Source organism: Dermacentor andersoni, chromosome 6, assembly GCF_023375885.2.
Source record: "Dermacentor andersoni chromosome 6, qqDerAnde1_hic_scaffold, whole genome shotgun sequence".
NCBI classification, from domain to species: Eukaryota; Metazoa; Arthropoda; class Arachnida; order Ixodida; family Ixodidae; genus Dermacentor; species Dermacentor andersoni.
This window is the reverse complement of record NC_092819.1, coordinates 1,607,298-1,629,369: the sequence shown is the minus strand read 5'-3', so window position 1 is coordinate 1,629,369 and position 22,072 is coordinate 1,607,298. Positions and strand designations below refer to the sequence as shown.

General features: G+C 45.9%; 1 protein-coding gene across 5 annotated transcripts in view; it reads right to left on the bottom strand.

Moving 5' to 3' along the window:
* Window positions 1-22,072, bottom strand: part of Kat60 (katanin p60) — a 131,329-nt gene that overhangs the window by 35,247 nt on the left and 74,010 nt on the right. For all 5 annotated transcript variants that reach the window (XR_008610291.2, XM_055065740.2, XM_055065741.2 and 2 more), the window contains exon 6: window positions 9,340-9,498. Coding sequence is in view for 4 of the 5 variants with exons in the window: in XM_055065740.2 (XP_054921715.1) it covers window positions 9,340-9,498 (159 nt within the window). In the remaining variant the exon portion in view is untranslated. The remainder of the gene's footprint in view (window positions 1-9,339; window positions 9,499-22,072) is intronic.

Here is a 22,072-nt window from a genome sequence, read left to right as displayed (position 1 = left end):
TTCACTGAAGTGACATCCTTATATGAGAATTTACAACACCTCATAGTAAGAGACAGTTCAATTTCACAGCCCAAGTCCTTTCCCACCACCCAGATCCTGGCATCTCTCTATCATGTAATCTACCTTTGCGTAATTGTCGTATACTTCGCTATCACTAATACTGCTTCGCTTTTCCAGCAAAACTGCAACCTTTTTCCGCCTTTTTCTTTTTCTGAGTTCGAGTATAAGTGCTCCAGCACATGACTGCTGTTGATTGATTTCAAGTGAATCCGGCTTGGCCTCATTTCGGTTACTGAGGGAATTATACAGGTTGTCCAAACAAGACTAAAAAAAAGCAGTTGCATTACTCGAGGAAAACCTAGTGCATATTGTTTCCAGTACAGTGAAGTAGACGTCAGTAATTCTATCTTTCCTGAAATTTAATTAGACAATTGCAATGAATGATGTAATTTGAGAAGCACCATCCTAATTATCAAAGTGTCGATGAGGAATTTGTAGGCAACCCCAGGCACTCCCAAATGACATCTAACTGCTGTGTTTTCAATGACGTACTAATTGTGTGCAATTTCTTCCGACTGGCAAACAAACCTCACGAAATATGAAAAATACCACGTCAATGCGCTCCCACCCGCATCATAAAGCCGTGCCCTCAAATAAGCTGACTGAAAGCAACTGCATTGCTTGTCGCAAACCTGAAGAGATAGCGCATCACCTTGATAATGGTATGGAAGGAGCACCAACAGCAGGTTTCACAACTTTGCAGCTATTCCTTCCTCTCTATGTCACACTTATTATCCATCTCTCAAGGCCGACTGATCACATTGATAACAAAAGCTCCTTGATAACGTGGCCGAAGCGCCACTCTGACCGTGCATGAAATGTAAAAAGCAATGTAATAGGCATAGAATATTTCAAAATCCCAGCTTTGCTTGCACAGCATCAACAGAGCGTGCGCTCAGCTATATTTCGCTCCATAAACTTGTTTCGGACGAAAGCCAAATTCAAGTGACAGTTTTAGTTTTCATGAGAGTGTATGCCTGCTGCAAGAACAGGTTCATGGCATAAAATAAAAGCGAAATAAACAGACCGGGAAGCGACCCACGTGTTGAGAAAAGGCAAAACGGATGCTTTCAAAAAAGTGAATAACCACTTCTAAATGAGCCGAATTGGCAACCGGGAAGCCTGCACAAAATACAAACAAAAAAATACATCAAATTTCAGTATGCTCTTAGTACCTATGAATTTGTAAGCGCCGTTGAACACCAGCTGCTACCTAGAGGACTTGTTTGAAGAGGTGTCCTTCTGCAGCTATGCAGTACAGAGTCTGCTTTATCAAATATTCAATGGCTTTCTTGATGACCAACGGTCAAATCCTATGGCAGACATCTGTTATCCTTGTCTTGAGCTAACCTGACATCCATGTCGATCATGTAAACACTATCTTTCACATAACCCCAAAGAAAGAGATCGAGTGAAGAGAGGTCAGGTAACCTAGCCGGCCAATTTACAGGCCCATGCCTTCCCATCTATTGCGCATGAAAAGTCGCAACCGGCCAGTTTTGTGCTCGGCTGCTGCTGTGTGCTGGTGCTCCATCTTGCTGATACCACAGATGTGGAAGATGTGAAAGCGGGACTTCGGTGAGAAACTCATCCACCACTCCTTCAAGGATTTCGTCCATGTAATGCTGTCTGGTCAGTGTGTGATTGAAGAAGATGGGACTGATTACAGCACCGGCGTAAATTCCGCACCCCACACTGAACAACCACTGGGATACTGCTGCGCAGTGCGCTTTACCCAGTGTGGATTGGAGCCACCCCAATAGTGTGCATTATGCAAATTTACCTAGGCGTTTCTGTGAAAATTGGCTTCATCTGTGCACATTATATTGCTCAAAAAGTCCAGTGACTCATTGGCTTTTGTGAGAACCACATTCGAGAAATCTAGATGATTCTACAGGTCCCTATCTTCTAAGCATTGGTGCTGGTTAAAGTGGAACGGGTGAAAGCCGTGGTTTAGAATCCTCCAAACTGATGACTTGGAAATTGGTACCTGGGCGGCCACGTCCCACACGCTAGCATGGCGGTTTGAGACCATAAATGCTAGAACATCTGTGCGTAGGCTAGGAATCAAAGATGAAGTCCTACGGCGCTGTTGCATGATGCTGCTGGCTTGTTTCAAGTTTTCATAATTTATGGTGGTAGTAGACGTGCTTGGTACACCACCACACCTCCCATAACTGATATATAGTTGCGGCCTTCCTCTTGTCATTTGCAGCTTCCAAGGAAAGGATAATTTTTACCTTCTGCTCATTAGAGAAGGACATAGCGACTGGGACAAAACAAAACACACCTTTAAACATTTGCACTGACTTTGTGAATTCGCTTTTGTGGCAAAAAAAAAAAAAAAAAGAATTATCAGTTTACTTTATATACGCTTAGACAACAGCTATCACAGCTTGTTTTCAACTAACACTAAATGCGACATGTTACTTTGGGCGAGGCACAGCAGATAAGGCACTAGCTCAATCACGATGTTTTATTTTTTTTATTTCCTTTATTTTGTTCTGGCTAACTCGGAGGGAGCTTGTTCGAGGGCACTGCATTAAGATGCAGGCGGGAGCACAGTCACGTGGCATTTTTCATATTTTGCGGGGTTTATCTATCGTCAGAAAGAATTAGTATGTAATTAGTACGTCGCTGAAAATACCACAATTAGATGTCCCTTGGCTGTGCCATTCAACACCTCACTGACACTTTCATAATTAGGATATTATGTCTTGCATTAGAAAATTAATTACAATTACCTAAACAAATCTCAGTAATTAATAACATTACTGGCAAGTACTCTACTGTACCAGAAACAACATGCACTAGGTTTTCTTTGAATAATGCAGTTGCTGTTTTTTGAAATTAAGTGCACGATAGTTAACTGGGACATCCTGTATATATTTATGACCGCTGCATGCAAGTGACGATGTTTCCATTCCTAATAAATATTGTAAATTATGAGATTTTTTTTCATGAGTCGTTGGCACTGCTTAATGAAAAGAGAAGCAATACTGAGACACACAACATTCACATGCATTTCACATGCCATTGATAAAAGACTCTGCTGAAGGGGTCACTGGTTTCTTTCATGGTCACAAAAGCACGCAAAGCAATTTGAAACGAGGTGAACATACAGCAACATATTCATCCTCTAAGCATAGGCTATCCATACCTTTAGAAATAATCTTTATTGGCTGCCTCCTTCTCTTTGAAAAAATATAATAAAATTTGTCCAGAGTATATATTTAAATATATCGTATATGTGCATGGTGTTTACAGCCGAAATTTAAAACAATGTTGATGTGAGGAAATACGGATGAGGCAGCTGCCGCTGGTACTTCTAATGCGGTTGTTCTATTGGTTGTTCTATTGTTCAAAGTATGAATTAAAATTCGTGCATGTCCGTGCCAACAATGATGCAGTAAGCTATTAGCCACAATTAGCTATTATAGTGAACAAGGCTCCCGTGGGGGAGCTGAAACGTCATTCCATCTTTCCATAAAATTATGGGCTCACAGCACTTTTATATTTCTACTGTTAAAGAGCCATCATGAAAAATTCTTGTGGCAGAAGACTCCTTAGTGGGCACTTAACAACTTCAGTGGGCAACCAAAATTTGCTATGTGGCCTGGTGACAGGCCCTTTAACGTCAATAAGACATCAGCAACATCCTTTCTACCATCATTGCAACTAAGTCTTTTCCTCTTGTGACAGTATCTACCTATAACTAACACTCATATCCAAGCCATAACTGTTACTAACACATATAATACTTATGTGTTCATATCTGCCATGACCTGATCTGGTCGGGTCTATTACTAAGATTACTCAGTTAACAGCGTCTTCAAATACTTACCATAATCTTTCATTGGTCCCCTTTTATGTAAAGCTATTTCTGAAGATTTTCATTAATTTGAAGATTTCCATTAATTTGACCCTGACCAAAGGTTCCAGATGGCGCCCATGCATTTCTATGGGCCCAAACTTTTGTTATTTTGATCCAGAAATTGGTCTTCGCTGGATAGTTCGAACTTGACCAGCCAGCACTCACGTAAATGACCCCTATGGTGAGTCCGATGGCAATCCCTCTAGCGGCAGCGTCTGTAAGGACTGAGCATAGGGGACAGACAATGCATGTACAGATGACATCTCTCATTGAAAACATCTATTTTCGAACTGACCTGTTCTAGGAAGATTTTCAAGCAATAACCGTAGCTCACAATGTCTGATTACAGTATTTAGACAATTCTAAAGCATGCTTTTTTTTCCGTAAAAGCTGGGCAGAAGCTTGCCTGCGTGGTGCAATACTAAACACGATATAAAGACCACCTTTGGAGCATTTGTATGCTTTACCACATAACACAACTGTATTGCAGCGAAGCTGGCTTCAGGATTGGGGGCGAGGACTTGTGGAGTTGCCATCTGTCGGAAGCGCCTCGCTTGCGTAGTATGAGGGATAAAACGGCACGCTGCTAATAGGTTTGGCTATCAGCGCTCAATAAAAACATGCCGCAGGAGCCCTCTTGGACATTCCTGTAAATACTCTCGAAACTATGGAAGTTTTTTACTGTTAAAATAATAATCTTGGGCAAACATAAAGCACAGAATGGTCTACAGACACTATCTCTTTACCGAATAGGTACAGTGAATGCCCACTGCGCAGGGTCGCTACGATGGAGTCACCCGCGGCAATCTCTTGGAGCAAACTATGTGAAATATGTTTTATAGAGGGCTGTCTATAACAAAATGGAGCATAATAGAATGAAGCTTCGATGTAGCGTTCGCACGGGTTCACGGTGACCAGCTGCACGTCTGCATGCATGTCCATGCACAATGTGTCGCTGCAAGCACGTTTTCGCACCGTGCCATGAGTTTAGGCCGCAGCATATTAGTATCTGACAGTGCCAGGTGAGACTTAAAGCTTTTGTTTTTAGCTCGCTTCGGCGCTTCTGAAGCAGCTGACGCGGCCGCTGTGTCACGTGATCCCTCATAGCACGTCACGCCAACGGGGGTGCCAGGTTTTCCAGTGATGGAGCTTGCCCCCAATACCGGCAGCCATTGTACAACACATATTAGACCGTTGTCCATTCTTTTTGTAAAAATATCAGGTGAATGTTAGATTTATACTCTATTCAGAAGCTTTAATATTGTTTCGATGTTAATTCATGATTGCATTGCGCTTAGTATTACACTGATGACTAAAGAACACTGTATGTGGCACTTTTGCGCTGCCATGCTTGTTTATTTAGTTAGTAAGCGAATGCTTACACATTTATACGGCCATAAGAACTACTACCCTCACTTCATATAGCTGTCTAATACATTGTTATTACATTTGATGCTTTGGCTTTTAGGCAGAACTGCGACTTTTATACTATGCTGCAAGTACTTTTCTTTGTTTCTTTGTTTTCACATTTTATTCTTATTACAAAGATGAAGATAATTGCACATTTAACTCTAATTCACACTTAATTCTGCACTTCAATAAATAGTTCATTAATTTCTCCCTGAAGCTGTCCTTGGCTTTGTTATCTGTTTCATCTGCTAAATGATTTGTCTGTTAGAGCATTTCATCCACTAAACAAGTTGAATACGTACTGCCACCAAATTCTTTAATATGGCGCAAGCACTGTATTTTCATGCAATAATCTGCAAGCATAAGCTCATGCACTTGAAGCTCATACTAGTCACAGCATACGGTCTTCTATGCTGTTCCGTGCAAAGTGCTGATGTAAAATCTATTCGGCGCTCACACAAGCGCTCGTCCGTGTCTCTTTTTGTGTCGTCTGTTTGCCGCTTTAGTACTTCAGTAACATGCACCAACTAGCCCAACAAAAATTTCTGCTGGAATTATTAAAGAATTGGGTGTCTGTACTATATTGACACTATATATCCCTACAATTGAAATTACTAGTTGCATGAGTGAGTTGGTAGCTGATCAGAAGCACGAATGAGCAGCGCAAATCCAGATGGAACAGAAACAAGGACATTACTTTTATAGTTGTCCTCGCAGGTATAGAATGAATAGCGTCTGTGTTGTATGACTTGTGTGTCTGTGTCAACTTCCTTGTTCCGTTTCTGAAGTTTTTTTCCATGTCCAGGCTGCTTAGTCATAATAAAGTGCGTCTTATGCACTTGTCGATATACCACTAAGCAACCTCGAAAAAAGCAGGTCAAGCAACTGTGCCCTCACAATTGTGTGTCACCACAATTATATAACATAAATATTATTGAGATAGCAATTATATGGACATTATTGGTGAATTTCTGCTGTCAGCATCGCTGTGAGGTTTCGTATAATGTCTTAAGTGTGATAAGGTTGTGGCCGCATGCCATATATGCTGGAGTTGTGAGGGAAAGTGTGCGAGGGTGAGTTGAGAACTACAGTTGCTTGCTGTGCAGTGCCTTCTCGAGTGGGCAATATATGCCTAATTTCGACAGCTTTGTGTTGGTGCAGACGTGGTGCAATACCAGCGATAAACGAAAATTTGGCACAGCATGTGGCAGGATTTAGTTCGCGGCCCAGTTTGGTGAATTGCAGTGATGCTACTGGCCCATGCCATTTTGGAGCAGCTTTGGGAGCAGCCAGAAATGCATTTTGGTGCAGTGAAATGGACTCTCAGAGCAGGTTTATGAAAACAATTGCAAACTATATTATATGGGGCTTTTACAGTGGGCATCTTTGGTAAGGTACGGATCCGCCATGTTGAGAAGTCTCAGGTTATTTTGCAGGAATTCTGCGACACACTTCTGCCACGTCCCGGATTCAGAAACAATGACACGAAAAGGACAATCATCCATATGGGTCTTGGCGGTGAAAAATATTTCTAGGCAGTCAGCGTCAGTGCCATTGATTTTCTTAACAATGTTAGCCAAATTAAGATCTTTACACATCTGCTTAGCTCGCAACCTTACTTTCTTCAGCGAAACGCGTCGAATAGGATTAAAGACAGCACATATCGCAGCACAGGCTTTATCACGGAAAACATCCTGCGAAAGCACCACGAAACCCTCTTCCTTGTCCGCAGGCAGGACACATAGCCTGCGTTCCCGAAGATAGCCGCCACTCGACCGATCCGCTCACCCGTGCGCTCATGTCCGGCACAAGAGAGCACATAGACTACCTGAGAAACACAGAACTCACGTTCCTCCACTGGCGCCATCTTAGCCACATCACAGACACAAGTCAGAAGCTCAGCGGGATCCTTCCGAGGCTGAACGGTGAATTTCGGATCGAGGCACAGAATCCGGCGAACTTCCGCAGGAACGTCAGCGTCACCTATATTGTGGAGCCTGTCCTCACTAGGCATGACCTTGCGGGAAGCCAAAGGACGAAGGACGTCCAGAACGCCGTGCCAGAAGGTTTCAGTGGAATAGGTCAACAGCCTGGAGTGTTCCCGCCATCTCTGGCGTGCACGCCTCACGTCGTCATCACAAAAGGTCCTTGCGTACAACCAGTCACGGTAGAACCCTGACTGGTTGTACCCCCCAAGCATAGCCAGAATTGCAGGAGGTAAAATCCTGGACCGAACGCAGAAGGAGAGGGCCAGAGCTTGAACCTTGACATAGGCCGCACAAGTAACCAAAGAACAATGATCAGGAGGAACATCATAAGGAAGGCCCAAGGTACTAGAAATGCACTTTAGCAGGCAAGTTACTGTGGACTGCTACATAGTGTGGGTGTCCTAGGATGCGCTTAAAAAGCACTTCCATGACTTATACTCGTGCCACACAGGCGAGGTTTATGCCATTAAAAGTTGTGGGGATGCGCGACTCCCACGCGTCCCCTGATATGTTGCTTTCCCGCATAGCTCCCGCCTCCTGTAATCCGGCTTCGCCACGTGGCTTGGTGCCCGCGGCCGTCGGTGTGGTTGAAGCGCATTGCGAGAGATGGCATGAGTGTGGCTCTGCTAACGCCACCTATATCGGGCTACTTGGGCGCGGAACGGAGAAGGCTCTTCCTCTTTGGCTCGGGATCAGCAAGCGGCGCGGACGTTCTGCGCGTGCGCCGATCCATGCTTCCCTGAGACCATCTCGTGATGCCTACTCCGGAATGGACGAACACGATCATTTGAATGCGCCACCGTTCGTATGACCGTACACGTGAATGACCAGGCGTTGGTGTCCAGCATGGGGCGAACATATTCGCTCGTTATCCGGTCGCGGTGAGTCGGACTTAGGCGATTTGTCACGTGCCCATTGGCATGTTTTGTGGATAGCAACTCGGCTAGCAGGCATTAGTCTATGAAAGGTGAAATAAATACCCTTGAGATTGTTTCCACTACTGTGTTGTCGTTCCTTTGTATCAAGAGAAGGGGTGAGAACCCCACAAAGTATAAGGCCTTAAGCTTCTTAATGCCATTATACCGGGTGCTTTTTTTTAACTGCACCAATTTTTTTTAAATTGCCTGTGGCAATTATAATCCTTGATCTAAATTACTCGATCAGGTGACCATTAATTCTAAGATAAATCAAAATACTTAATTAAATAATGAACATAATTTTGTTAACTTTTAATTATTAACATTACGGCCACTATTTCAATCTGCGAGTTACAGCCGGTGAGCTCGCAAGGCGTATTCACTTGGAACGAATTCTCAGGACTGCACCAGTTTCGAGATATTGCTTTTCAATATATCCGGCGAAATGCATTGGTGTTTCAGTTACTTTTGTGCTTGAATGAATAGAACAGCGTTTTCTTAAAAAAAGTGACTGAAATGCCAATGCATTTTGCCTGACACTTTGAAAATGAATATCTCAAAACTGGTGCAGCGCCGCGATATTTCACGACTTGCACCATTCGTGCATCGTGCTATGTTGCACGAATACTTCAAGAACTGGTCCTTTTTTTAATTCAAACAAATTTTTAGCCCCTTCAAGTTTCAATCATCCGACATTTGACTGCACAATAATTTTACTACAGCTGTTAATTACTAAATAATTATGTCTACAATACAAACAACTCCATAATAATCTGGCTGTAGTTTAATCAGAGTTGCTTGGTGCCTTTAATTTCAGCAGCAACCACTGGCTGATGAAAAAATGGTCCTGATCAGTCTAGTGCAATGCATGTGCACTTTAAAAGGCATAAGCAGCTGCTCAACAGGGCATCATAATCACTTAACTATCATTATCATTTGCTTTCCGAAAAAAGAACTGTCCTAGACAGCATATAAAGTTGGATCAACGCTACAAATGTGGTGGCAGTTCACATACCAATGATGGTGCAACATTGACATGGTAGCATGCTCAAATGTAGGCCACTATTGACCAAGCCTATGCAGAGCTCACCATCTCAAAGAGCAGGCGCACCAGCTTCTCACTTTCCCCCCGGTACTTGGAAGTGAGCGTTGAAGAGGAAACGTTGAAGAAGGTTGTGCTGCACTCTGTGGCTACTGCCTTGGCCAGCATGGTCTTGCCAGTGCCTGGTGGCCCCACCATCAGCACACCCTGCGGTCATCAGCACACCCTGTTGGTCATCAGCACATCCTGTGGTCATCAGCACAAGCTCTCCACGAATCAAACTGCCAGTGTACATTAAAAGCATTACTTAAGGTGATTGCAGTGCAGATACAAGAGGCAAACACAAAAGAACATAAGCAGATTGGGTGATGCAATCCTATTATTATACGGAAGTTAAGTATGCAGAAATTTACTATGCAAGATGGAGGCAAGCACATGGGGACAGAGACGTATTGTTGTCCTTAGTCAAGTGACTGTTAACTTGGTTGTCGAGTGTCACAGCACAATCCCCGGCGGCAGAAGTGCTGTCCTGTATATTCAAGGCGCAGCAGCAGGGGGAGGACGGTTTGTGTCTGAAGCATTAATGGATTTTGTTGCTCAGATTCATCAAGCGGCTTCAAAGCTCCACCTTTAATGTCGGTATTGACAAGCACAGCAACGAAGCAAGGTTGAACAATGACAGGTGAGAAGAAACTTGCAATGTGATGAAGACAAACACCATGAACTGAAGATGACGCACACCACCAACAGCAGCAGCATCATGACTGCTTCATACAGGACGAGGCTGAAGTTGCGGTTCAGAGCACTGCCAAACATAACTGTTCTAGCCACTTGTTTTGGACAATAAACCTCATTTTAACTGATGGAGGTGCTGGGATCAACTGCCAAGCTTCTATCCTGGAAGTCTGCACCGGTACGCTATGGCCGGGTATACCCGAAGACGCAACTACGCCCCTGCCGTACATGTCCTTTCTCCCCCATCATCTGCTCCGGGGTGCGTTACCAGAGGGATTGGAGGAGGACTGGCTATTGTCTTAAGCGTCCACAACCGATGGTATGATACCACGAAGCTGAACAATGTCATCATCTACCTTTCTAATGTGGCTGACCACGAGGCAGATTTTTCAACCTGCCCCATATTCAAGGCTGCCTTCATAGAAGTGTTTGGGCGTCCCACGGTACGACAGTTGCATTCAAAGTCAAACAGCATTTGCGCAAGCAAGCACAGCAGCCGGGCGAGTCGTTCACAAGTTATAATGAGGAAGTTCTTGACCTCTCAAAGCGTGTCAATGCCTCCATGCCTGAATCTGAGAAAATCAAGCACATTTTGAAAGGCATTGATGACGACGTTTTTCAGATGCTGCCTACAAAAAACCAGAGCAGCATAGTGGAGCTCATCAAATTGTGTCAGAGCTACGATGAACTCCGGAAACAGCAGGGCTTGACTCATCACTTGGTTGCAAACAAAGAGTGCCTTGCAGGCCTGGCCATCATCGCTGACCAGTCAACACTGCTGCCACTGATCAAGGAATTCATATGCAAGGAAGTACTTTGGCAGCGCTCACTGGTGTGGTTTGCTCAGCAGCACCCTCAGCAGCATCCTGCTCCTTACCCATCACCCACTATTCGGCAGGCGATTGAAGCAGAAATTGCCGAAGCTGTGTCAGTGTCCCATAAGCCACATCCTGTAGCTGCTCCTTTCACGTATGCCAACGTCATCGCAAGGCCTCGAATGCACCCTGTTTTCACGCTGCATCAACCAATTCAGGCGCACACTTCCCGCCAAGGCCCTTGCACAGGCCCTGTAGCCACAAAACCTTGGCACACTTCACATGACAAACCAATTTGCTTCGCCTGTGGCCACCCCTGGCACATCACCCACTACTGTCGCTGCCGTGTGAAGATGGCCATCTCATATGACTATCAATCAATGACTTGCTACGTCAATCAGCCTCCGCTCCACTACACTCTAGGATCACCTCCAAGCACTCCTGATCGTCATCCCTCCTTGGATCAACACTCTCCATCACCACGTCAGCACTCTCTCTCCTCAATGCATCGTCCCTGCCTACAGAGGAGGAAAACTAAATGCCGCAGTTCATGAGGCAAGAACTGCGTCACCGTCACTGGGTCCAAGTCCTCACCTTTCTCTGTCAAACGTCATTGCTATTTCTGTTTAAGGAGTCAACTCTTTCCCTTGCGGACACTGGAGCCTCCGTTTGTGTTACGAATGAGACTGTTGCTCCATCCTGAAAGTGACGATGCCAGTTGCTGGTATAGCCCTCCGGTGCCTGAACGTCAGACTGCAGGAGCACCGCGCAGGAGTAGAAGGATTGGCGGGGGGTGGAAAACTGGCTGACCATTGTCGCCACTGTCGTAATTGCACGCCTAGGTTCCGCGACACTAAAGTCTTGAAGATGTTTGCGTCACAACTGAGCCGTGAAATATACGAAGCTTACTGTATAAAAATGCAATCTGGCAGCTGCGTAAGCAGTTCTTCAGTATCATTGAGCGATAAAGAGTACAAATATTTACAAGCAAATTTGCGGCACTCACGCCCGCATGCCAACGTCGAGTGATGGCTGTCTGATGATTGGCAAGGGTGATTACGATACCTGTATAAATGTGAGATTTCCCGTAGTAAATCTTAGTTGAAGTTCCGCGCCTGTCTTGTGTGTTCCTTCCTTGTCCCTTGTTTTTTAGTGCGGTTACATGATGCATTCCATTAACGACCACCAACTAGCCCGCTTATCCCTGTTAAATAGCCCTCCATACTGCAACAGTGCAGCATGTTCATCAGTCAGCAACTTGTATGGCCCGAGTTGTAATTGAGGACGTTATGTACATCACTGAGTACATTGTGCTGTCATCTTGCTCTCACGACATAATTCTTGAATGGGATTTCCTCTCATGACACAAAGCCATCATCGACTATGAGCAGGCAGAAGGCAAACTTTCTCCTTTATGTGACCTCCGCGTAGACAATTTTCCCACACATCACCCTAAATTAGTCGTCACTGAGGAGAATGACATTCCTCTGAACACTGCTGTTGCTTTACGTTTCCTGCGGAAGCATCTCTGAAGCCACTGTTTTGTTTGCCCCTTCTGAGACATCGCAAAAAATACTGTACTGCGCCCCTTCGCAATCCTCGTTTTCTTGGCTGGTTTCAGTCATATTTTTGTCTGCAACCTTTTGCCCACTCTGCTCACATTGCTCAGTGGCCAATGTCTTGGCCATGTCTAAGCCATTTAGTCCCTGCATATCGTCAACATGCCAGATGCTACCGACATCAGCATTCTTTCTGCTTCTGACAAGTTTTCCACCGACATCTTTAGCCCATCCATTGTTGACGGCCTTACATTAAATCATCGTTCAGAGCCTATCGCTGTCCTGTACCATTTTTGTTCTTTATTCGACACTATTCAGCCTTCTCTTGGATGCAAGCCAACAGTCACGCACCACATTGACACGGGCTTCCATTCACCACTGTGGCAACGACCATACCAAGTGTCTCCTGTGGAGCGCCGTGTGATTAGTGAGCATGTCGACAACATGTTTTGCTGCCACATTGTTCAGCCCTCTCACAGTCCATGGGCCTCCCGTGACCTGTTGTCATGGTCTCCAGACTGTGATAAGGCATTCACACATCACATCATCAGCCTGGTTACGCCCACTGCAAGGCAAAGGCCTCTCCCATACTTCTCCAACTACCCTAGTCATGTACTAATTGTGGCCATATTGTCCCTGCCAACTTCTTAATCTCATCCGCCCACCCAACTTTCTGCCGGTCCCTGCTACGCTTTCCTTCCCTTAGAATCCATTCCGTAACTCTTAATGACCATCAGTTATCTTCCCTCCTCATTACGTGTCCTGCCCATGCCCATTTCTTTTTCTTGATTTCAACTAAGATATCATTAACTCGCGTTTGTTCCCTCACCCAATCTGCTCTTTTCTTATCCCTTAACGTTACACCCATCATTCTTCTTTCCATAGCTCGTTGCCTCGTCCTCAATTTAAGTAGAACCCTTTTCGTAAGCCTCCAGGTTTCTGCCCCGTAGGTGAGTACTGGTAAGACACAGCTATTATACACTTTTCTCTTGAGGGATAATGGCAACCTGCTGTTCATGATCTGAGAATGCCTGCCAAACGCAACCCAGCCCATTCTTATTCTTATGATTATTTCTGTCTCATGATCCGGATCCGCCATCACTACCTGACCTAAGTAGATGTATTCTCTTACCACTTGTACCTATTGTAAATTGCTGCTCTCTTCCGATACTGTTACACATTGCTTTAGTTTTCTGCAGATTAATTTTAGACCCACTCTTCTGCTTTGCCTATCCAGGTCAGTGAGCATGCATTGCAATTGGTCCACTGAGTTACTAAGCAAGGCAATATCATCAGTGAATCGCAAGTTATAAAGGTATTCTCCATTAACTTTTATCCCCAATTCTTCCCAATCCAGGTCTCTGAATACCTCCTGTAAACACGCTGTGAATAGCATTGGAGAGATCGTATCTCTCTGCCTGACGCCTTTCTTTATTGGGATTTTGTTGCTTTCCTTATGGAGGACTATGGTGGCTGTGGAGCCGCTATAGATATCTTTCAGTATTTTACATACGGCTTGTCTATACCCTGATTACGTAATGCCTCCATGACTGCTGAGGTTTCGACAGAATCAAACGCTTTCTCGTAATCAATGAAAGCTATATATAAGGGTTGGTTATATTCCGCACATTTCTCTATCACCTGATTGATAGTGTGAATATGGTCTATTGTTAAGTAGCCTTTACGGAATCCTGCCTAGTCCTTAGCTTGACAGAAGTCTAAGGTGTTCCTGATTCTATTTGCGATTACCTTAGTAAATAGTTTGTAGGCAACTGACAGTAAGCTGATTGGTCTATAATTTTCCAAGTCTTTGGCGTCCCCTTTCTTATGGATTAGGATTATGTTAGCGTTCTTCCAAGATTCCGGTACGCTAGAGGTCATGAGGCATTGCGTACACAGGGTGGCCAGTTTCTCTAGAACAATCTGCCCACCATTCTTCAACAAACCTGCTGTTACCTGATCCTCCCCAGCTGCCTTCCCCCTTTGCATAGCTCCCAAGGCTTGCTTTACTTCTTCCGGCATTACCTGTGGGATTTCGAATTCCTCTAGACTGTTCTTTCTTCCATTATCATCGTGGGTGCCACTGGTACTGTATAAATCTCTATAGAACTCCTCAACCACTTGAACTATCTCATCCATATTAGTAATGATATTGCTGGCTTTGTCTCTTAACGCATCATCATCATCAGCCTGATTACGCCCACTGCAGGGCAAAGGCCTCTCCCATACTTCTCCAACTACCCCGGTCATGTACTAATTGTGGCCATGTTGACCCTCCAAACTTCCTAATCTCATCTGCCCACCTAACTTTCTGTCGCCCCCTGCTACGCTTCCCTTCCCTCGGAATCCAGTCCGTAACCCTTAATGACCATCGGTTATCTTCCCTCCTCATTACATGTCCTGCCCATGCCCATTTCTTTTTCTTGATTTCAACTAAGATGTCATTAACGCGCGTTTGTTCCCTCACCCAATCTGCTCTTTTCTTATCCCTTAACGTTACACCTATCATTTTTCTTTCCATAGCTCGTTGCGTCGTCCTCAATTTAAGTAGAACCCTTTTCGTAAGCCTCCAGGTTTCTGCCCCGTACGTGAGTACTGGTAAGACACAGCTGTTATACACTTTTCTCTTGAAGGATAATGGCAACCTGCTGTTCATGATCTGCGAATGCCTGCCAAACGCACCCCAGCCCATTCTTATTCTTCTGATTATTTCACTCTCATGATCTGGATCAGCAGTCACTACCTGTCCTAAGTAGATGTATTCTCTTACCACTTCCAGTGCCTCGCTACCTATCGTAAACTGCTGTTCCCTTCCGAGACTGTTAAACATTACTTTAGTTTTCTGCAGATTCATTTTTAGTCCCACCCTTCTGCTCTGCCTCTCCAGATCAGTGAGCATGCATTGCAGTTGGTCCCCTGAGTTACTAAGCAAGGCAATATCATCAGCGAAGCGCAAGTTACTAAGGTATTCTCCATTTACTCTTATCCCCAATTCTTCCCAATCCAGGTCTCTGAATACCTCCTGTAAACACGCTGTGAATAGCATTGGAGAGATCGTATCTCCCTGCCTGACGCCTTTCTTTATTGGGATTTTGTTGCTTTCTTTATGGAGGAGTACAGTGGCTGTGGAGCCGCTATAGATATCTTTCAGTATTTTTACATACGGCTCGTCTACACGCTGATTCCGCAATGCCTCCATGACTGCTGAGGTTTCGACTGAATCAAACGCTTTCTCGTAATCAATGAAAGCTATATATAATGGTTGGTTATATTCCGCACATTTCTCTATCACCTGATTGATAGTGTGAATATGATCTATTGTTTAGTAGCCTTTACGGAATCCTGCCTGGTCCTTTGGTTGACGGAAGTCTAAGGTGTTCCTTAACGCATACATCTGATTATTGCCAATTCCTAGTTTCTTCTTCACTGCTTTTAGGCTTCCTCCGTTCCTGAGAGCATGTTCAATTCTATCCATATTTTAGTTCCTTATGTCAGCTGTCTTACGCTTGTTGATTAACTTCGAAAGTTCTGCCAGTTCTATTCTAGCAGTAGGGTTAGAGGCTTTCATACATTGGTGTTTCTTGATCAGATCTTTCGTCTCCTGCGATAGCTTACTGGTATCCTGTCTAGCGGAGTATCCTGTCTAGCAGCTCCACCAGATGTACACACAGACGCCAGTGGCATAGGTTTTGGCGCCGTCCTAGAACGAAAACCCAGACATCCTAAATACGCCGTTGCTTATGCTAGCTGTACACTCACCAAAGCAGAGACCACCTCGAGTGTAACTGAAAAAGAATACTTAGCCATCGTATAGGCCCTTAGCAAGTTCCACCCTTACTTGTATGGCTGAACTTTTGACGTCATCGTAGACCATCATGCCCTTTGTTTGCTATCAAATTTGAAAGACCTATGTGACCACCCTGCCTGATGGGTTCTTCAACTTCAAGAGTCCGACATTAATGTGGTCTACTGCTCTGGCCGCAAGCATTCGGATGCTGATGCTCTGTAGCGGTCTCCTATGTCTGCCAACTTTAACTGCCTGTCAACGCTTACACCTGTCATATCGCCTCTCAACATTGACAGAATTGCTTCAGAGCAGCACCATGACCCCTGGATAGCGGCCCTCCTCAACCTACTTTCCTACATGCCAATGCTTCCAGCCTCTCGCGCATTCCACCACCAAGCTGTTCACTTTGCCATTCACGGTGACCTTCTGCACTGACACAACTACGCATCCAATGGCCAAAAATGGCTACTTCTCATACTGGGCAGCCTGCGGTCCATTATCTGTGCACATTTTCACGTTGACCGCAGTGCGCCCACGCCGGAGTATTCAAAACATATGAACGACTTGGGCAGCATTACTACTGGCGAGGAATGTTTACATACGTCTGCAAATTCTTTCACTCATGTATGGACAGCCAACATTGGATATCTCCACCTTGTCATTCAGCTGGAGCTTTGCAGCCACTTCCTTGTCCCGCCCATTTGATCGTGTGGGAATTGATCTCTGTGGTTCGCTTCCAATAATACCCGCTGGTAACTGCTGGATCATCGTCGCTGTCGACCATCTTATGAGGTAGGCATAAACTCATTGTAACCTCCTTTCTGCACCGCTGTTTCATCCTCTGTCACAGCCCACCTCGTAAACCCCTCAGCGACAGAGGCTGCATCTTTTTTTCTGAAGTTGTCGAAGCTCTTGTTCAGTGCCACATTATTCATCGAACCACCACCGTCTACCACCCCCAGACCAATGGGCTCGCCGAATGTTTTAACCAGACCCTGGGCAACTTGCTGGCCATGTACGTCACATCTGACCACACAGATTGGGACATTATTCTACCATTAGTTACATTCGCCTACAACACTGCAACCCAAACTAACACTGGCTTTTCTCTCTACTTTTTGCTCCACATCCATCACCCATCCCACACTGTGGGCACCCTTCTGTCCTACCAGCACAATTCTTCTGAATGTGTGCCTGTTTCGACTGTAGCACATCATGCTGAGGAGTGCTGCAAGTTAGCATGCCACTCAACCATCGCTGAGCAACAGCGCCAGAAAAGGCTCCGTGATGCTCACTATGCACTCACTCTCCCAGCGACCTCACCTAGCTGTCAGTACCTTCAAACACTCCTGGCCTCTCTTCAAAACTTCTTACCCGCTTTGATGGACCTTATCACAGCACTGTCCAATGCACATCTTCAGTGATTTACGTCATCAAACCACTGACGTTCCCCTCTGACCTCCGTCATCATGAACATGACATTGTTCATGTAGATCGCCTCAAGCAGCACCCTGAGCTGCTCATGGTTACTACTGCTTGAGCCAGCAGGTTGGTTGCATTTCTCCTGGGGGTGACTGTGATGAAGACGAACACCGTGAACTGATTGATGTTGATGCACGCCACCAACAGCAGCAGCACTGTGATCACTTCATGGAAGACGAGGCTGAAGTTATGGTTTAGAGTGCTGCCTGACGAAACTGTTCTAGCCGCCTATTCTCGACAACAAGCCTCATTTTAGCCATAATTTGGCTAGCAGAAAATATCTGTTTAAGTTGCCAAAGGATGAAGATTTGGTGCATGCAATAACACTACTTTCACCCATCTGTACCACAAACATGACAACAGTTAAAATACAGACTGATCGATGCAAGCACCCGCAAGTTTATGTGTGTGCAGCAATGCATCGATAAGCTTTTGTGGCCACCTGTGGAATAAAAACACTTTCTATCTGGTGAATCCATCTTTTTCAGACACTCAATAATTCTTACCTCAAGGTGATTCTCACAAAGTCCAAATTATCGGCCAATCATCATATTCATATTCATCGAGAAAGAGCAAAATTAGTCATGAGGAAACAGACAAAGCTAGAAGCAGCCAGGGTAAAAGCCGATGAATTCAGGCTGGTGCTCATAAACAAATATGCGGCTTTAGAACAGGAAGATGAAGATAACATAGAACATGAATGAAACAGTAACTAGACTGATTTCAGTAGCAGCAATTGAAGTGGGAGGTAAAGTACCAAGGCAACACGTAGGCAAGCTCTCCCAAGTAACGAAAAACCTAACAAAAAAAACAACAAAGTATGATAAAAAGAATTCACTAATACCTTGATTTAGGCGAGTTGGTTCATCTTGACGGTTTTCATAAAAAAGCGCTAAAGACGAAGACGAAGTCGAAGGAACACATACGACAGGACTGGAGCATGTGTTCAAGTGCCAGTCCTGTCGTATGTGTTCCTTCGACTTCGTCTTTAGCTTTATGTAAATTCACTAAACTGTCAAAGCTGATAAACAAGATGAAACTGTGGCAGCCTCACAGTCGCACAGCAGCAGCCAGACACCCTTTCCCCTTACGACTCGATAAAAAATTGCGTAGTGTGCGAGAAAGGGAAGTGGGGCGAGGGTGTGCAACCGAGCCGTACAGGCTGAACGAACACGAAAATAAAGTCAGTTGTTGCTTGTTCTTTAGGGACGCATCACTCGCTTCTTTCTGCTGATTTCCAGCCGCGCTCGCGTCCTGCACTACATTGGTGACCCAGACGAGTAGCAAGTGCTATGGACACACCTCAAGGCACCGAAATTCCGACACACTCCGGCGTCGACGTCAAACTGCCTCCGTTTTGGACTGCGGACCCTGCATTGTGCTTCATTCAGGTAGAATCACAATTCGCTGCACGACGCATCACAGCTGATTCCACAAAATACCATTATGCGGTGAGCAGTCTGCCCCTATCAACCACTAGCGAAATTCGAGACCTGTTACTTTCCCCACCAGCAGACAACATTTACGAGGCGTTGAAGGCAACACTCATTTGCAGGATCCCGCCCCCCGAAAGCTAATGGCTACAACAGCTTCTCCACGAAGCCAACCTCGGCGACAGGACGCAAAGCCAGCTGCTGCGTCATATGCAGCAATTATTGGGCAGCAAAGGGCGGAAGCGCCAGGGCAGCAAGCACCCTGGTGCTTCCTCGTCCACGCCTCCTGGCTCCCCAGCCTCCTCCGCTCCCCCTTTGGCCAATATGTGTCACATGAAAGCAGGCGCCACCCTTTTGTATATTTTTTTCTTTCCAGCGCGCTCCAACCTCCATTGTTGGGCCTGCGCGACGAAAGTACGGCAGGCGGACTGACGGAATGTGTTAGCGTGATAGAATGTGTTAGTGCCAAGAACTTAAATGCGATGCCGTGCTGCTGCGCCTTCGGTTGCCACAACAGACACAGCGAGGGCAAAAAGCTTTTTGCTTTGCCATCCGGCGGGCGCAACGCAAAAAGAAATATGCTGATTTACAGGATCGGGCGGGTTGACTTCAAGGAAGTGGCAAGAACGCATGGCTTCGTCAAGTAAGTGCCACAGCTCCTCACAACCTCTTCTTTTGAGCCTAGTTGACACTTTCCGCTTCGAAAAAGTGTATGTGTTCATGCTCTGTGTGGTTTTTAACACGTTGAAGTTGCCTTTTTTCTTTTCGAATGTGCTCTCGTTGTTTCATGTAGTTTCGTCTTGTGGTGAAAGTGCACGCATCTGCAGCTGGCCTGTGACACAGAAGCGACTTTATTATGGGTGTGTTTTGGGCTCCACCAGAAGTTAGCACATTCTCGACGCTTTTGCAAAGCTGACTATGACTTATGGATGCAGCGTTTTAGCTTCGAATGTACGCCCGCATGTATTGATTTGGTTTGTGGTGATGTAACGTTTTTAACGTCCCGAAGCGACTAAAGCTATGGTGGAGGTCGTAGTGGATGGCTCCGGATAACTTTACCTAGGTCGCCAGGGGATGTTTAACGTGCACTTTGATCGTAGAGTAGTACGTGCGCCGGTAAATTCCTTGTTGGTGTTTCATAATTCTCGCGCGGGCGCGCTAGCGCTACTTTAGAAGTTGGCGCCTCGGCGCGATTGTATTTCTTCAATAAATTTTATTTACTAGTTGTAACAACGTGTCATTATTTCGTACTATTGACGGCGCCTCCAGGGCACGAAAGCTGCAACGGGAGCACCAAAGCTAGAACCAGGGCTGGATGGAGCTTGCCGAAGCCTGTGCATGCCAAGGGAGTATAAGATAGGCGGTCCGCTACAGCGGACAGCCAATTTTGTATGCGAAGACTCCCTGCGCCGCCTGCTTTACTGCAATGTCACGTGCTCTTCAGAGGCCTCCGTTAGCCGTTACATGTTGTGGGGGTTCCACTCTGCGTGCGGCTAGGGCTGAAGGCGAGCTCCGGATCTAGCCCCACGCAGTCGCTTCGTGGTACTCCCAACCCGTAGCGCGGGAATCGCGGCTACGCCGGGTTCGGACGAATAAGGCAACCAGCGGTGTCAACGGTAACAACGTTTATTGCTATTAGCAATAGCGAACACTCGCAGAGGGACGTCCTCTCCGTAATAGTAATAAATAGTCTGGCCTCGTTGCCCGGGATAGTCAGGCAACGTGGTCACTCACGGGTAGCAGCAGGTACTCCAGTCCGGCAGGTTATGGGTCCGGCCTCAGAGAGCGAGGGTCTTCCCCAGTCGCGCTGTTTTGTACCTTTTTAGCTGGGCGAGGGGAATGTCCTCCTCGCCTGTCAGCTGCCTGCCCGCGAGTCGCGGAGGAAGGGCGCGTGCGCGTCGCGAGGGAGAATCGGGAGAGGGCATAGTGCACCTCTCCCCCGTCTATGCCGGCTCTCGACGCGACGGCGCGGGGGAAGATGGGCGCGTGTGCTCCCCACAATGTGCACTCCTGGAGCAGTACTTGTAAAGAAATAACAATATATCGTCACAATTACCAAAACACCCGCAATGAAAAAAGCGGCCCTGTTGCCAGGCATTGCTGACCGCAGACAGTCGGAATCTCTCACGCGCCGGCCGAACAAAAGTATTGTGCAGGTACGTAAATGAACTTACGAAACCACGCACACATGCTTTCACGCTGTCAAAACCTGAAACTTTGGTATTTACACGCGTGTTTGAGCACACCGCGTGCTTGCGTCGTGTTTCAGCAACACGAACTCTCAACGTGCGTGCACTTTACACCTTAAATACGCCTTGAATAATACTCCTTCTCTCTATTTCTTCCACAATTTCAAGATGACATTTTTAAGGCCAGTTACCAACTGGCGAAGAAAGATCTCTAGTGAAAAAACTGCTTCGCAGGGCTCGAACAAGCTTTTCCGCGGATTTCCTCCCGTAGCGTGTTAGCCGTCGTCTGCTACAGCAGGCCCAGCACCGGCGGCGCCACCGTCGAGGCCGCGCCGAGCGGAGGAGGAGGGAAGTGAATGGTGCTACTTTGGGAGATTGAGGGGCTTTAGTGGAAGGCAGTTCGAATCATCACTTTTCGCCAGCATTACACGTTTCATTGCACTATGCACGTTTCAATGCACTACAGTGAAAGCTCGTTAATTCGAACTTCAATAATTCGAATTTATGGATAATTCGAACTGTACGATTTGGTCCGGCCAAGCTCCACAAAAGTCTATGCATAAAAAAGCCTGTTAATTCGAACACGAGAAAGTTCCGCCACGGATAATTCGAACTACGCGCCATAGTGCCGGCGGCTTGGCGCCTGGCACACGGCCAGAGAAACGCGCATACTGCCTATACACAAGGCTGCGTCGCCTCCGGAATGGAGAAAATGGCAAGAGAAAGAAAAATCGGGAAAAACCTAACCGGCGCTGTGTCGGCCAGAAGGCAGCAGCGGCTG